The 16,578-nt window shown below is 44.5% G+C and overlaps 2 protein-coding genes across 6 annotated transcripts; one reads left to right on the plus strand and one right to left on the minus strand.

The window, feature by feature from the left end:
- Positions 1-1,275: 1,275 nt before the first annotated feature.
- LOC110501847 (ras-related protein Rab-5B) lies at positions 1,276-10,475 on the plus strand. Of its 2 annotated transcripts, none has more exons than XM_021579695.2 (6): positions 1,276-1,415; positions 4,219-4,483; positions 4,703-4,854; positions 7,604-7,726; positions 7,849-7,942; positions 8,138-10,475. In XM_021579695.2, exons 2-6 carry the CDS (start codon positions 4,321-4,323, stop codon positions 8,266-8,268), a joined length of 663 nt encoding a protein of 220 aa, XP_021435370.1. In that variant the 5' UTR covers positions 1,276-1,415; positions 4,219-4,320; the 3' UTR covers positions 8,269-10,475. The 2 variants fall into 2 exon arrangements, with proteins under 2 accessions (XP_021435370.1, XP_021435369.1); XM_021579694.2 differs by lacking the exon at positions 1,276-1,415 and adding an exon at positions 1,452-1,847.
- Positions 10,476-10,852: 377 nt separating this feature from the next.
- On the minus strand, positions 10,853-16,527 carry LOC110501850 (lariat debranching enzyme). Of its 4 annotated transcripts, none has more exons than XM_036959278.1 (9): positions 15,997-16,134; positions 15,545-15,793; positions 15,143-15,267; positions 14,902-14,982; positions 13,973-14,058; positions 13,661-13,885; positions 13,332-13,409; positions 12,941-13,086; positions 10,853-12,032 (listed from the first exon to the last, which is right to left on the minus strand). In XM_036959278.1, exons 2-9 carry the CDS (start codon positions 15,739-15,741, stop codon positions 11,291-11,293), a joined length of 1,680 nt encoding a protein of 559 aa, XP_036815173.1. In that variant the 5' UTR covers positions 15,742-15,793; positions 15,997-16,134; the 3' UTR covers positions 10,853-11,290. The 4 variants fall into 4 exon arrangements, with proteins under 4 accessions (XP_036815173.1, XP_036815171.1, XP_036815172.1 ...); XM_036959276.1 differs by having other exon boundaries at positions 10,904-12,032; positions 16,124-16,527; XM_036959277.1 differs by having other exon boundaries at positions 10,904-12,032; positions 15,889-16,117.
- Positions 16,528-16,578: the final 51 nt, after the last annotated feature.

The raw sequence follows: 16,578 nt of genomic DNA on the forward strand, positions 1-16,578 counted from the left end.
GGGCAAATTTTTGGCTTTTTGAGCCTGACAAGTTAACCTCAACAAGGTTGAAAAGTGACAGTGAAGATGAGGCCTGAGAGTCTGATGTTCAAGAGGTGGACATTGAGCAGGTCCAGGGAGAAGACATGGAAGCCTGAGAGGAAGACAACCAAAGCTTTAGTTTCTAGACTATCATTTTACAGATGTATGTTGAAAACGTTTTTGGGAGATGTGATGGATCATTGGGGATCATTCAATATTCTCTTTCTTTGTTGTTTAGTGAAATCATCCCATGTGAAGAGTCAACTCATTTAATCAAAGTTCAATTTGTAACTATTTGTTTTTTCTATTGGAAGGATTTAATCATTTGTAATTATGTCTCCTTCTGATGAGGTAAAATGTTTATGTTTCTGTCTCCATATGATATGGTAAATATATCCAATGCAAAAAACATCTACATTTAAATGGTATTAATATGAATTTGCATATATTTCTGTTAATTCCCACAGAAAGTTTCCACCTCTGAATATTCCCCAAAATGTGCAACCCTACTCACCTCAAAGCTCAAGGCCCTGGGACTGAACTCCTTCCTATGCAACTGGGTCCTGGACTTCCTCATGAGCCACCCCCAGGTGATGAAGATAGGCAACATTAACCCTGCCACAATGATCCTCAACATGGAGGCCCCACAACGTTGTTTCCTCAGTCCCCTCCTGTACTCCCTGTATACCCACTACTGCATGGCTTCAAACAGTTCCAACTCCATCAAGTTCCCCGAAGACTCGACAGTAGTAGTCCTGATTACCAACAACCTCAGGAGGCAAAAGAAATTCGAAATGTCCCAGAGTGCCCTCAATGTTCTACAGAAGCACCATTGAGAGCATACTGACGGGCTGCATCACAGCCTGATACGGCAGCTCCACCGCTACTGAACATTTGTAAACATATATTATTTTTGTATTATTGTTTCATTCACACTTGCACTCTTGGAGTTTAAGTATGTCACTGTACACTGCAACTACATCTGCAACCCTGTGCATGTGACAAAATATAAACAATCTAAACTAATGTAATCTGCTTCCCCTCTCATTGAGTATCTCAAAATGAAGACGACCGGGGTACTGCAGGCTGCCATTATCAACTCAATTATCCTTTTTACTTCGTCTGTGTGGGATTTTAAAGTAATTGGTTAAGGAAATACATCTGGTGAAATAGAAGCAATTATTTGTACCACGATTGTGTTCGATTTGTTTTTATAGACGGATATCCACGAATATTGACCACGAAGATCGCCATTACCACATTCACTATAATTTCACAATTTAATATAATGGGCAACCTGTTTTCTGAAACAATGCCTGCAGTACCGCGGTTAGCCTTCAATTTGAACTCTTCAATGCGAGGGGGCAGTCGTTTTCCGCTGCGTCTGATTAAAGGTAGGTAGCCGAGTCGAAGTCCATTCTCTACATGTGTACACCTCATGTACATTGGTCCTCATTTAGCTTTCAATTATTTTGTTGTGATTAAACATTTCCATAATAGGCACAATATACCATTCAGATACAGAGGCATCAAATTACAACCCAACCTATATGTATTAGCTACTGCAGTTCTGTTCTGATGCGGTTGTAAATACATTTTTGGTAATGAAAAACAGTCTGTTTTGAGACTGCGGGCCTTTGCACCTGACGAACTAAACGTGGAGGAATGCGGTTATCTATCCGTTTAAGAAAATCGAGAATGCGACACTGACTGCGACTGCGCGAATTTGCAGGAAGTGTTAATAGTCGTTTTACCAGCTGATATATTGTCAACAGTCTCAAGACGGGGACCTCTGATCGTTTCAGAGAGCGCCGATATCGTCACTGGTATGTATTCATATTTTTCTACTCCCTGAGTGTACATATGGGATGTGGAGCTGCAAGAATGAAAGTGAGACGACCGTCGAACCAGAGCTGGGGCGGATTTGGCTTATCCGCAGCAAAATGACTGGGCTTCAACGGAGTCCATTCTGTACGGAGATACAGCAGTTTACGGATAAAACTGACGATACCTGCATAGCGCCTATTTTAATATTCATACCCCGATGTAAAATAAAATATACAGCTAAATGCTTAGCAGATAATGAAAAACAATGGCATACGGGGTTTGAGCTCTCGTGGTAATGAAAGTGAAAACACTGTGCGTGCTGTCACTCCACTGAAATGACAATAGCTCGCTGCCTGGCGAAATGCCAGCTTTTGGATGAATGTGACAGTGGGGAGTGGGACATCAACTCGCCGTTGTTGGTGCGCGCGACTGACATGACCAGGTCCATTCGTTCTATCAAATGGACCAGGAACAGCAGAAGCCAGCCCCATGTTTCGACCTCTCAATGACCCCTATGGCGGTTAATTTAAATCGCTATAATAAATAAACTCAGCAAAAAAAGAAACATCCTCTCACTGTCAACAGCCTATATTTTCAGCAAACTTAACGTGTAAATATTTTTATGAACATAACAAGATTCAACAACTGAGACACAAACTGAACAACAAAGGGGGGGGGGGGGGGTCAAAAGTAACAGTCAGTATCTGGTGTCGCCACCAGCTGCATTAAGTACTGCAGTGCATCTCCTTGTGGACTGCACCAGATTTGCCAGTTCTTGCAGTGAGTTGTTACCCCACTCTTCCACCAAGGCACCTGCAAGTTCCCAGACATTTCTGGGGGGAATGGCCCTATCCCTCACCCTCCGATTCAACAGGTCCCAGACATGCTCAATGGGATTGAGATCCGGGCTCTTCGCTGGCCATGGCAGAACACTGACATTCCTGTCTTGCAGGAAATCACGCACATAATGAGCAGTATGGCTGGTGGCATTGTCATGCTGGAGGGTCATGTCAGGATGAGCCTGCAGGAAGGGTATGCTCAGTCTGATGATGCTGTGACACACTGCCCCAGAGTACAGGCCTCGGTGTAACGCTCATTCCTTTGACTATAAACGCGAATCCGACCATCACCCCTGGTGAGACAAAACCGCAACTCATCAGTGAAGAGCACTTTTTTGCCAGTTCTGTCTGGTCCAGCAACGGTGGGTTTGTGCCCATAGGCAACGTTGTTGCCGTTGATGTCTGGTGAGGACCTGCCTTACAACAGGCCTATACCTGTACCTGTCCCCAGGTGTGATGTTCGGATGTACCGATCCTGTGCAGGTGTTGTTACACGTGGTCTGCCACTGAGAGGATGATCAGCTGTCAGTCCTGTCTCCCTGTAGCGCTGTCTTAGGCATCTCACAGTACGGACATTGCAATTTATTGCCCTGGTCACTTCTGCAGTCCTCATGCCTCCTTGCAGCATGCCTAAGGCATGTTCACGCAGATGAGCAGGGTCCCTGGGCATCTTTCTTTTGGTGTGTTTCAGAGTCAGTAGAAAGGCCTCTTTAGTGTCCTAAGTGTTCATAACTGTGACCTTAATTGCCTACCGTTTGTAAGCTGTTAGTGTCTTAACGACCGTTCCACAAGTGCATGTTCATTCATTGTTTATGGTTCATTGAACAAGCATCGGAAACAGTGTTTAAACCCTTTACAATGAAGATCTGTGAAGTTCTTTGGATTTTTACAAATTATCTCTGAAAGAATGGGCCTTGAAAAAAGGGGTGTTTCTTTTTTTGCTGAGTTTATTTACATAGCACAAATCCGTAGGCTGGTGACGAAGGCGTCACACAATGAAATATGACTGTCATGCTCAAACATCCTCTATGCATGTGTTTTTGGTTTTGTCAGTCTTCCTAGATTTGTGTGGATGGGCATTATTGCAGAACATGTAATAATGTTGTCATAAATATATCATGATATTAATGGTCATCTGAACTGATTAAAAAATAAAATAAAATGACCCACCTGTCCAGACTGAATGACACCTGCTGTCATTTGAGCCAATCTTTCCTTTTTCCATTACCAGCATTGTCCATTACCAGCATTGTCCATTACCAGTTCCCTCTGTTCTGTTCTCATATCTATTCCACATCAAGTAACTCGTGCATTAAAATCAGGACACACACACACGTTTACGCACACACACACCAGCACACACATAGTGGTATTATATCTATATAGTGGTATTATAAATGTTGTATTTTCGATGTGTAGTGGTGTAATAATGTTTATGCCTTCATTTGTTTGGACCCCAGGAAGAGGATCTTGAACCCCAGGAATGGGGATCTTTAATAAATACAAAAATAAAATCTTCTCTCATCTGCAGAGAGAAAAAGAGGAGAGTTGGAGAAAGACTTCACGTCCCAGAGTCCCCTGTAGTCTGAGCTCCCATCACTGGGAGGCTCCCGCCCTCCTCATCTCTGTCACCATGGCTACCAGAGGGAGTGGCCGGCCCAATTGCATGCTGCCCCAGACAAAGATATGCCAGTTTAAACTGGTGTTGCTGGGAGACATGGCTGTGGGCAAGTCCAGCCTGGTGCTGCGCTTCGTCAAGGGACAGTTTGATGAGTTCCAGGAGACCACCATTGGAGGTGAGGAGAGAGGGGAGGAGGAGGAGAGAAGTTGACTGGCACACTGTTGGCCCCAGATCAGGGTTGGGCAACTCTGTTCCTGGAGTGCCGTAACAAAATCTTCTGTTAAGAACACAGAGAGTTTTATTCCTGGACCAAGAAGGGAGGGTTTGCTGAGATGAAAGGGTTGAGTTTTACATAATTAGTTTTACATTCACTCTCTCGTCTTCTCTGTCTCAGCTGCATTCCTGGCCCAGTCTGTGTGTCTAGACGACACCACTGTGAAGTTTGAGATCTGGGACACGGCGGGACAGGAGCGCTACCACAGTCTGGCTCCCATGTACTACCGCGGGGCACAGGCTGCTATTGTGGTCTTTGACATCACCAAGCCGGTACAGTCATCATTCAGCGCACCACAGAGCTGCGTTTTCAGGGCTAACTTAAGGAGTAAATAAATGTATTGGGTGATTCCATGCCAGCAGGAACAGAACATGTGTTTGGTATCTGATAGAAACTTCATTGGGAGGAAAGATATTTACCATGCTTTTACATTTGTATCACAAACCATTTTTGAGAAGATCATGATGAAATGGCCAATTTTAGACATACACTGACTATACCAAACATTAGGAACACATTGTTAATATTGAGTTGCACCCCCCCCCATTTTGCCCTCAGAACAGCTTCAATTCGTCGGGCCATGGACTCTACAAGGTGTCAAAATGATTCAACAGGGATGTTCGCCCATGTCGACTCCAATGCAAAGTTGTGTGAAGTTGGCTGGTGGACCATTCTTGATACACATGGGAAACAAACTGTTGTGTGAAAAACCCAGAATCGTTGCAGTTCTTGACTCAAACTGGTGTGCCTGGCACCTACTACCATACCCTATTCAAAAGGCACTGAAATATTTTGTCTTCCCCATTCACCTTCTGAATGGCACACATACACAATCCATGTCTCAAGGCTTAAACATCCTTCTTTAACATGTCTCCTCCCCTTCATCTACACTGATTGAAGTGGATTTAACAAGTGACATCAATAAGGGATCATAGCTTTCAGCTGGATTCACCTGGTCAGTCTGTCATGGAAAGAGCAGGTGTTCTTAATGTTTTATATGCTAAGTGTATACCTGTCTCCTGTAAGACCCCAAAATGTGTGAACCGTACATGATACAGACAACATCTTGGTGTCATTATACTGTAAGACCCTATGATGTGAGAACCGTACATGACAGACATCTTGGTGTCATTATACTGTAAGACCCTATGATGTGTGAACCGTACATGATACAGACATCTAGTCATTATACTGTAAGACCCTATGATGTGTGAACCGTACATGACAGACATCTTGGTGTCATTATACTGTAAGACCCTATGATGTGTGAACCGTACATGATACAGACATCTAGTCATTATACTATAAGACCCTATGATGTGTGAACCGTACATGATACAGACATCTAGTCATTATACTGTAAGACCCTATGATGTGTGAACCGTACATGATACAGACATCTAGTCATTATACTGTAAGACCCTATGATGTGAGAACCGTACATGACAGACATCTTGGTGTCATTATACTGTAAGACCCTATGATGTGAGAACCGTACATGACAGACATCTTGGTGTCATTATACTGTAAGACCCTATGATGTGTGAACCGTACATGATACAGACATCTAGTCATTATACTGTAAGACCCTATGATGTGTGAACTGTACATTATACTGTAAGACCCTATGATGTGTGAACCGTACATTATACTGTAAGACCCTATGATGTGTGAACCGTACATGATACAGACAACATCTTGGTGCCATTATACTCCTCATAGTGTTCTCTCAAATATGGAGTGTCAAGATTCAGAAATAAAAATGTTAATTCATTTATTCAACATTACAAATATTAATATCTCAACTTCCTTTTTTGACGTAGCTTATTTTGTAGACACATTGTAACAGTACTCTTAAAACACATCACATTTCCAGAGTGGCTCTCTGGTACTATTAATGATATGAACCATTTTATACATAGAAATTGACATTATAGGTCATTAACCAATCACAGCCCTCCTTTAGGATTGCACATTCAGCAAATCACCAGCAGTGGGAGGGAGTTCCCTTTGAAGCCCATTACAATTCACTGTATTTCTGGTGTCCATATAAATGTATCATACCTTCAGAATTAGCAGAGAGCCCACTGGAAGTGTGATGTACTTGTAGAGGTTATTGTTCCAAACAATATGTCTTTTGAGATTACAGATTTTTTATGTTGAATAAATGAATGTGCAAAATTACATTTCATAATCAAGACATTTTTAGAGCACACTATAAGGAGTATATTTTATTTAACCTTATTTTTTTGTTAACTAGACAAGTGACGGCCAACCAAGAGGCAAAATTCCTCCTAAGGGAATGGGGGCTGGGATTCTAATTAAAAATGTAGGATAAAACACACATCACGAAAAGAGAGACAACACTACATAAAGATAGACCTAAGACGACAACACAGCATGACATCAACACAACATGGTAGCAACCTGACAACAGATGGTAGCAACACAACATGGCAGCAGCGAATAATGACACCAAGCTGTTGTCTGTATCCTGTACGGTTCACAGATCATAGGGTCTTATAGTATAATGACACCAAGCTGCTGTCTGTATCATGTACGGTTCACAGATCATAGGGTCTTATAGTATAATGACACCAAGCTGCTGTCTGTATCATGTACGGTTCACAGATCATAGGGTCTTATAGTATAATGACACCAAGCTGCTGTCTGTATCCTGTACGGTTCACAGATCATAAGGTCTGACAGGAGTAATGTACAGGTATAAAAAGGGCCTAAAATGGCCACTTTCACCATGTTTTTTTTATTTTTTAAATGGCTTGTGATACAAATGTAAAAAGCATTTCAAAGACCCTTCCTCCCTTCTATGTGAGAAATGCCAGAACAATCTGAGATACCAATATTTTCTGTTGCCGTGGAATCGCCCCATTGTACTGTATAGACGCTCTAGCCCTCTATCATGTGAACATTGCCATGTTATTTAAATGTTGCACTGTATCTGACTCCCTCTTTCTCACCAACTTGCACCTCTCTTATGGCCTCTGCTTTGCCCTCCTGTAGGAGACGTTTGAGCGAGCCAAAGCCTGGGTGAAGGAGCTACAGAGGCAGGCTAGCCCCAACATTGTCATCGCTTTGGCAGGGAACAAGGCTGACCTGGCTGAGAAGAGACTAGTGGAGTACGAGGTACTGTCCTCTACACTGACTCAGTAACATGTTATGGTCGTCACTATACACTGACATCAAATATGAATTCTAAAACACTGGGGATTCCCAATACTGATGGACTGTTGCCTTCTGTCTGACAGGAGGCCCAGACCTATTCTGAAGACACTGGGCTTCTCTTCATGGAGACCTCTGCCAAGACGGCCATGAATGTCAACGATCTGTTCCTGGCCATTGGTAAGCTTCCATCTTCCCCCATCAATCTATAGGGATACTTATAGGTGACACCATTTTTGTTCATTTCAATTGTTGACCTAATAACAGAACATTTGTTAACAGTTTTTCATGACAACATGACCTGCCCAAGAAAAACTCCAGGCCCCAGTTAGAACTAGGTCAGAATAATAACAGTGTGTTCCACTGTCTCTGCAGCCAAAAAGATGCCAAAAACAGACACCCAGAACCCTACACACGCAGCACGACACAGAGGAGTGAACCTACAGGACCCTGATGCCCACAACACCCGATCCTGCTGTGGAGGAGGAGGAGGAGGTGGGAACTAGGACCGCTCCACTTCCACCCTGCCATCCCTGCTCCCAACCTCTGGGGTCGGGCAAGGGGACACCCCCTTCAAACCTCCACCCTCCCTCCCATCCACAGAGAGATAGAGACATAGGGAAAGAGTCGGAACAGGACGGTTGTCTTTTGCGAAGCCAGATAGATTTCTGACAGAGAGAGAGGTCTGATAAAGACTGACAGACAGGAAGAAAAAGAGTGAGTGTGAGACTATATTATTTAGCACTAATCGTGGATGTTGTTTTGCCTTCTGTCTGTCTCGATTCATTTCAATCATGGTTCCATTTCATTATGCAATCGCTGCAGTGTCGGTTCTTGAGTGGCAGAGAGGGAAGAAAGGAGAGCTGGAGCGAGGGAGTCTTAAGGGATGAGGGGGGAAAAGAGGGAATGGGATGCAGGTCACACTCCCCCAAAGTATTCCCTTTACTGCTGTCCTGAATGCCCCCTCATCACTCCCTCTAGCATGAGTCCCAGGCTGCCTGAACAACCTAAACCCTGAAGCCTTGGCCTGGCCTGAGCCATTCCAGACACTTCCCGGTTGCCACAGATAGAATAACCCATGTTAGATGGCACAGTTTACCCACAATCGCATGAGAGGGAGGGAAACACAGTTCATGGCCTCTTCTGATGCCCTTATTTCCTCTGGCCTCATTTATTTATTTCCCCTAGGCTATATTATTATTATTATTAATACTCCTCAGAGCAGCGGTGTTGCGAGACATCATGGTGCCAATGCCAGTCTGGTATCATCCAGGCCCTTCGTCCTCACCTCCACCCACATATGTACACTAGATATACACTGAAGAATCCACAGTACAGAGTGAGTCTGCTCTATGCCATGTCTGAGTCTGGCCCTCGCTGGAGACCACCGCTGTTTCTAACAATCAATCCACTGTCTAATGCAGCTTTTCACAAACTCCTTCCTGGGCCCCTCCTGGGTGCGTGTTTTGTTTTTTTGCCCTAGCACTACACAGCCAGGGGGCCCAGGACCGAGCTCGGAAAACCCTGGTTACTGCACAGTGATATCCAGGGCTGCAGTTTCTCCTGGTCAGGAGAAAATCCTTGCCTCTCCTGAGTGATAATATATAGTAGGATCTCAAAACCCTAGCCTGGTCTCAGATCTGTTTGTGCTGTCATTGCCAAGTCCCTATGGTTGACAATGATCGTGGAGCTAGACAGAAAAAGCAGATCTGGGACCAGGCTACAAACCCCTCTAGGGATGAAGTCCTGTAGTTAGGAAACCATTGTATCTTGCCTGTCATGTTGTGAATGCATGGGCCATGATATACATGCTATGTTCTGCTGTTCCTCGTTTGTCCTGTGTCTTACTGCGTAAGAGTTGATGTAAATGAAAACAATGTAATAACGCTTTTAATGACTGACTAACGAGCTGATGCTGTTCAAAGCACTGGTTTGGAGACGGACAGCTTTGAATACAGAGCTACCCACTCTGTTGGACTCCATTAACGCATAACCCCTAGACATTCCATATAGATCTGGATGGATGAGAGAAGACATATTTGCTTCACCTTGTCAACTGATCGACTGGGTGGATTTATGTTTGCCATATTGCTTCTAACTCTCCATTTGTTTCAGATCTACAGGGAGGTAGGTAGGTGATAGGGGGGGGGGGATCGTTTTGGAATTGCGCATGTTTAGCTAAGAAGAATAAGGGTGCTTACAAGGGGTTTGAAAAACAACAAAGTGCCTACTCTGTTTTATTCCCCTGTATGCTTTGAGTTTGCTCTGGTGTGTGTTCAGTAGGTAGCAGTCCAAGTAAAGCACATCCCTGTAACCATTAGCTGCCTGCACGTTGTCTGTCAGTCTGCCCTTTGAACTCGTCAAAAATACACTATGTATTCTCACCTAATTGTATTGAACCTGTTCTGTTTGTTGTTGATTTTACTGACTAGAATACCTATGTCATCCTGGAATGAATCGCTAACTAAAGGACCCTAATCGATGTGATGAGCTCTACTTAATTTAAAAACAAGTTGTTTCATGGGCTCATCGTGATTAACTGATGAATCCATGAGTCACTCATTCATTAACTCCCTGATCACAGGTTATGTGTAATAATAATGATGTTCACACAATGTGTGGGAAAAAACTGAACTCCCATCAGCACCTCTGTAAAGCGTTGTTCAATAAAGATGTGCTATTGCGCCATGTGTGCAGTCAGTGACTGAACCGATAGTATGTCTCAATGATTTAGTCAGTGGTGATACTGCTCTCCTGTCATGGGTTTTGGCTTGAAACTGTAGTTATGTGTGGGTCTGCTAAAGAGCTCAGGAACCACAGGTCCTGGGGCCCCTCCCTGGGTGCACATTTTGGTTTTTGCCCCAGCACTACACAGCTGATTCATATCACCAACTCATTATTAAGCTTTAATTATTTGAATCAGCTGTGTAGTAGTGCTGGGGCAAAAACCAAAACGTGCACCCAGGGAGGGGCCCCAGGACCGAGTTGGGGAAACCCTGGCCAGTTATGAAGTTGTCCATGGACCCTCTTATCTGTGCATTTGTATAAAAGAGTCATATCTCGTAGACCGATTAAACGGCAAACAGGAAATTAAACTTTGGCAAGAATTTGACTTCTGGCTAAAGTAAAGATGTCATAAGGTTCATGTTCAAAATTGGTTTATGACTATTTGGTGTACAAACATATTCATGTTCTTAACCTTTTGTTGTTTCCCAACACAGCCCTTTTGAAGTTGACCCACAGTGGAAAACTACTGAGGAAACAGTGTGCCTCATCTGAAATTCAACTTATTTTTTTCTTAAAATCACCATTTTCTTTATTTCATAATTTAAAAAAGGAACTGAACAGACTTAAAAAAATACATTTCCATCATGGGATTCTCCACTCTCCCTATACTAAAAAAAAAAAAAACTCTGTTGGTTTGCATTGAAGAACGACAATAGCAATATAAAAAGGAGATAATAAGAATCTTCTATTTGACAACAGTTCCCACGGACTTCCCCCTGAAACCTGGGTCAAGTTCCAGCCCTAGTCCTCACTCTCATTATCGTCCACTGCAGTGTAGATGACCTGGTTCCTGCGTTTGATCCTAGGGGTGCTGCCTGTACTGATAGGGTCCCCCGTCTCCCCACTGGTGCGCTTAGGGATCCGGACATGGGGCTCCTCCTCCTCCTCCTCCCTTTCCGGAGGTGAGGAGTGAGAGGGAGGAGGTAGGTTGAGGGACAGGCGTGAGGGAGGAGCGGGGTCTGATTTGGGCTCAGGCATGGTCAGAACCATGCGGCTGGGGGGCAGCTCTCTAGAGGGGGGCCCCGAGTCCCGTCTCCCTCCTGCCTCCCCCGCTTCCCCCTCTGGGACCACTGCATCAGGGCTCTTCCCCCTTCCCTCTTTCTCTCCTCCCTCCTCCTCTTCCTCCCACTCATCCTCTATGGTGATCTCATCAGGGTTGTAGGAGCTGGACAGGCCTGAGGTGTCACTAGGGTACTCACTGGGTTCATCTCCACTCTGGACTTCATCATCCTCCAGCTCTGGGGTGCCTATCTGGCCCCCATACCCTCCCTGCCCAACCTGGGCATAGATGTCTCTGAGACCCAGGGTGGCACAGAGCTCGGTGGTCTGCGGGTTGGTGCTGTAGCTGGGGTGGGCATGGGGCTGTGGCCGGGCAGGGTCGTAAGCTGGCACGGTCAGGCAGAAGTTGTCAGGGATGGACAGTTCACCCCCCAGGTCACCCACAGCCTCCATCATGGCTGCCTCAGAAGCACTGAAGTCCCACCTGGACAACATACAGAAGTAGGTAGACACAGATCATGAGCAGCACATTACACGTGTGTGTGGGGGTGTATGCGTAAGTGAAGGATGGTGTGTATGTATGTGAGATAGTAGGGTTTAATGTGTGTGTGGGGGTGTATGCGTGTGAGATAGTAGGGTTTAATGTGTGTGTGGGGGTGTATGCGTGTGAGATAGTAGGGTTTAATGTGTGTGTGGGGGTGTATGCGTGTGAGATAGTAGGGTTTAATGTGTGTGTGGGGGTGTATGTATGTGAGATAGTAGGGTTTAATGTGTGTGTGGGGGTGTATGTGTGTGAGATAGCAGGGTTTAATGTGTGTGTGGGGGTGTATGCGCAAGTGAAGGATGGTGTGTATGTATGTGAGATAGCAGGGTTTAATTTGTGTGTGGGGGTGTATGCATGTGAGATAGCAGGGTTTAATGTGTGTGTGGGGGTGTATGCATGTGAGATAGCGACAAAAAAGAGATTGATTAAGTGAATGAGTAAGTAAGAGGTGTGTGTAGTATGAGAGAGAGAGAGAGAGAGAGAGAGAGAGAGAGAGAGAGAGAAGGTGTGTGTAGTATGAGAGAGCGCCAGTGAGAGCGAGAGAGGTGTGTGTAGTATGTGAGAGAGAGAGAGGTGTGTGTAGTATGTGAGAGAGAGGTGTGTGTAGTATGAGAGAGAGAGGTGTGTGTAGTATGAGAGAGAGAGGTGTGTGTAGTATGTGAGAGCCAGTGAGAGAAAGAGAGGTGTGTGTAGTATGTGAGAGACAGTGAGAGAAAGAGATGTGTGTGTAGTATGTGAGAGACAGTGAGAGAAAGAGAGGTGTGTGTAGTATGTGATAGACAGTGAGAGAAAGAGAGGTGTGTGTAGTATGTGAGAGACAGTGAGAGAAAGAGAGGTGTGTGTCTGACCTTGTGTGCAGGCCATTGTTCTGCGGGGGGTTCCAGTAATTAGGGCTGACAGTCTGCAGGCTGTCTGTAGCTTTGAGGATGGCCAGCCACTCTGGATCATACTCCAGACCCTGGGACGATCCTGGCCTGTCTGCTACCTCTACGATCTGAAACACACACCCTACAAGTCAGCATCAACTCAGACATGCACTACAGAGAACACGCCTGTAGCAAATACTAGCCCAAAATAAGACCCGCACGCAGGCTGTTTCACAGACCAATATGAAAAGATTCTCCATTCAAAAGTAGGTTTAATCTGGATCTATGAAACCAGAACATAATCCCTTCACATCTATGTCATCACCCCCTCTCTATTAATCACCCCCTCTCTATTAATCACCCCCTCTCTCACCTGTAGGAAGTCCCTGTATGGGAGGCACTTATCCAGTGAGAGGAATTTGGTAGTGCGGGGGGCAGCATCAACTTTGGCCTAAAGAGACAAACAGAGCAGTGATATGACCAGTGCTGCATATACAATATCAGTTATGTGATCTGGCAGCACATACATTAGATATACAATCAGGAGAAAGAAGATGTTGGTGTGGGAAAATGTCAATGTCGGTGCTGAATCAACACATGTGACAATCACAGAATCTTAAATTCGAATTAATCAGAAAGAATCCAAACTTTGAATATGCACGGCAGTCTCTCTCTCTCTCAACTGTCTTCAGTTCAGCTCACCGGGTGCTGCATTAGGGCAGCGAACTTGACGTGGAGGTGCGCAGAGAACCAGTAGTTAGGCTGCAGGTGGGCCAGGAGCTCTGCTGCTGCAGGACTACCCAGTGTGTTGGACTCCACCTCCTGCCTCAGGAACTTCTTCTTCCTCAGAAGCTCCCCTGTGCTGCCGTAATGGTAGATCCCACGAGGCCAGTCATGGGTCAGGAACACATCTACAGGCATCTGGATCTAGTGGTAAAATAGGGGGGGACATAATATGACATATGATAATAATAGGGGGACATATGACGTATTAACCCTGTGAGTGGTAGTCACCTGTTTGAGTTTGAAGACATCGATGTTCCTGATGTGGTAAACACTGCGTAGGGTTTCTGGGTTATATGGAGGGAACTCATAATGTCCTGAAAAAAAGAGCATTGATTACATTTTATAGACAGTTGAGCTGCAACACATTTGCAGAGACAGGAGAACATCTACTAGAGCTTTATGACCCCACCTTTCCTGTAATCATGCCCTTTGAAGATTCCAGACAAGCCCCCTATCCTTACTCCTTTATGACCTCACCTTTCCTGTAATCATGCCCTTTGAAGATTCCAGACAAGCCCCCTATCCTTACTCCTTTATGACCTCACCTTTCCTGTAATCATGCCCTTTGAAGATTCCAGACAAGCCCCCTATCCTTACTCCTTTATGACCTCACCTTTCCTGTAATCATGCCCTTTGAAGATTCCAGACAAGCCCCCTATCCTTACTCCTTTATGACCTCACCTTTCCTGTAATCATGCCCTTTGAAGATTCCAGACAAGCCCCCTATCCTTACTCCTTTATGACCTCACCGATCCTGTAATCATGCCCTTTGAAGATTCCAGACAAGCAACCTATCCTTACTCCTTTATGACCTCACCTTTCCTGTAATCATGCCCTTTGAAGATTCCAGACAAGCCCCCTATCCTTACTCCTTTATGACCTCACCTTTCCTGTAATCATGCCCTTTGAAGATTCCAGACAAGCCCCCTATCCTTACTCCTTTATGACCTCACCTTTCCTGTAATCATGCCCTTTGAAGATTCCAGACAAGCCCCTTATCCTTACTCCTTTATGACCTCACCGATCCTGTAATCATGCCCTTTGAAGATTCCAGACAAGCAACCTATCCTTACTCCTTTATGACCTCACCTTTCCTGTAATCATGCCCTTTGAAGATTCCAGACAAGCCCCCTATCCTTACTCCTTTATGACCTCACCTTTCCTGTAATCATGCCCTTTGAAGATTCCAGACAAGCCACCTATCCTTACTCCTTTGTAGCGCACAACACCAGCATAACCTGATGGAAGACCATATACACTGTTATTATTAGATTAACATTTTCGGGCAAGTGAACGCTCCCGAATTTCCTGATTGACAAGTGGCATTGAGAGAGCAATCCATGGAACTTGTAATATGTGTTTTAGCTTTGTAGCCAGAGTGTGAAGGTAAGGTCTTACCCATGTAGTAGATGTTGGGAGCCACCCAGCCCCCGTACGGGAGCTCCTGGAGATGGTTGGAGGCCTCGTGATTCCCACCGATGAAGATAGTCAGGACCGGAGCCTTCTTCTCTCCAGAGTAGTACCTGCACGAACCAAGACACAACCATCAGAAATACAACAGATTGTCCCTTAAACTAAAGGAACCATAAGTAGTATTGACAGGGTTGGGCTTAACCAATTTAACCCACCTGGCTGTTGATTCCTATGGCATCTAAAGCCATAGGGGTCAACAGCCATCTCTCAGAGTAAGGTAAAGTCTAGAGTTTTTCCAGGATCAGGTCATGCAGGGTTCAGGAAAAACTCCTGGCCCTACATGAGAGCGAGAAAGAGAGAGAGCAGAGGTGATAGGAAGGTACTAACTTGTAGAAGGTCTGCATCTGCCTGTACTTTTGCGGCACAGCCATGCACTTCATGTCCCCCTCGTTCCTCACAGCCTGGAAGTCTCCACAACACAGCAGCAGGTCTACCTTCACCCCCTCCTTCTGCTCCAGGTAGCCAATCGTCTCATAGATCTTATCCAGCTCTCCATGGCAACACCCTTCCACAGCTATTTTCATGGCTGATGATTGGCTGTAGACTCCCGTAAGGGCCTTCTTTTTCTGTGCCGAGCTGAATTATATGAGGAAGACGATTATATCATTGAATAAAATACAATGTAGCAAGTTAGCATATTAGCTCAATAATTTGTGTTAATTGATTGTTACTAGCTCCAGTAGATAACTGCTAGCTATCACACGTCCACCGTCCGGGGTTGTAGACTTGTCCTGGCTAAGAGATGCATGCAATGCAATCACTAGTCAAATCAAACTAACATGTTCAATTGTTTCTCGTCTTTTGCACTTTGACGTTACGATAGAGTTAGCTAACTAGCTACCATGATTATGTTGGTTTGTTCTGTTTATCTCAACCAAAATGTATGACTCGGAACGTTTTTCCCACCTCCGCGTAGTTAGACCTCAGCGCATGCTCCAATATTCCCCAAAGTAAATCGACTGATGGATTCGTAGGTAGCACTTTCCACAATCAAAATAATTTACAAATAGTCAAACACCTATACATTATCCCAAACTGTAATACTTCCCAATACCAGCACTTCTTTACGAATACAAATATTTGTTGTATGCACATAAATGCTTATAACAATCGCGTCTTAATCAGCCATGCTTCAATGTCAAACCTGCGCGTTTAGAAGCAAAATTTACTTGATTGAGTTGATTTACAAATTGACATTCGATCATCTACAATGTAGCCAGTTGGTAAATATAAATACTAGTTTCATTAGAAGATGAAACGATATTTCAAACAGACCAAAGACACACATATTAACTCGACATAACCCATCATATACTAACTTATTCTGAAGTGTTGCGTGATTAAGCTATATTTACTTTTTA

The sequence above is a fragment of the Oncorhynchus mykiss genome, chromosome 22, assembly GCF_013265735.2.
Source record: "Oncorhynchus mykiss isolate Arlee chromosome 22, USDA_OmykA_1.1, whole genome shotgun sequence".
In the NCBI taxonomy this organism is placed as follows: domain Eukaryota; kingdom Metazoa; phylum Chordata; class Actinopteri; order Salmoniformes; family Salmonidae; genus Oncorhynchus; species Oncorhynchus mykiss.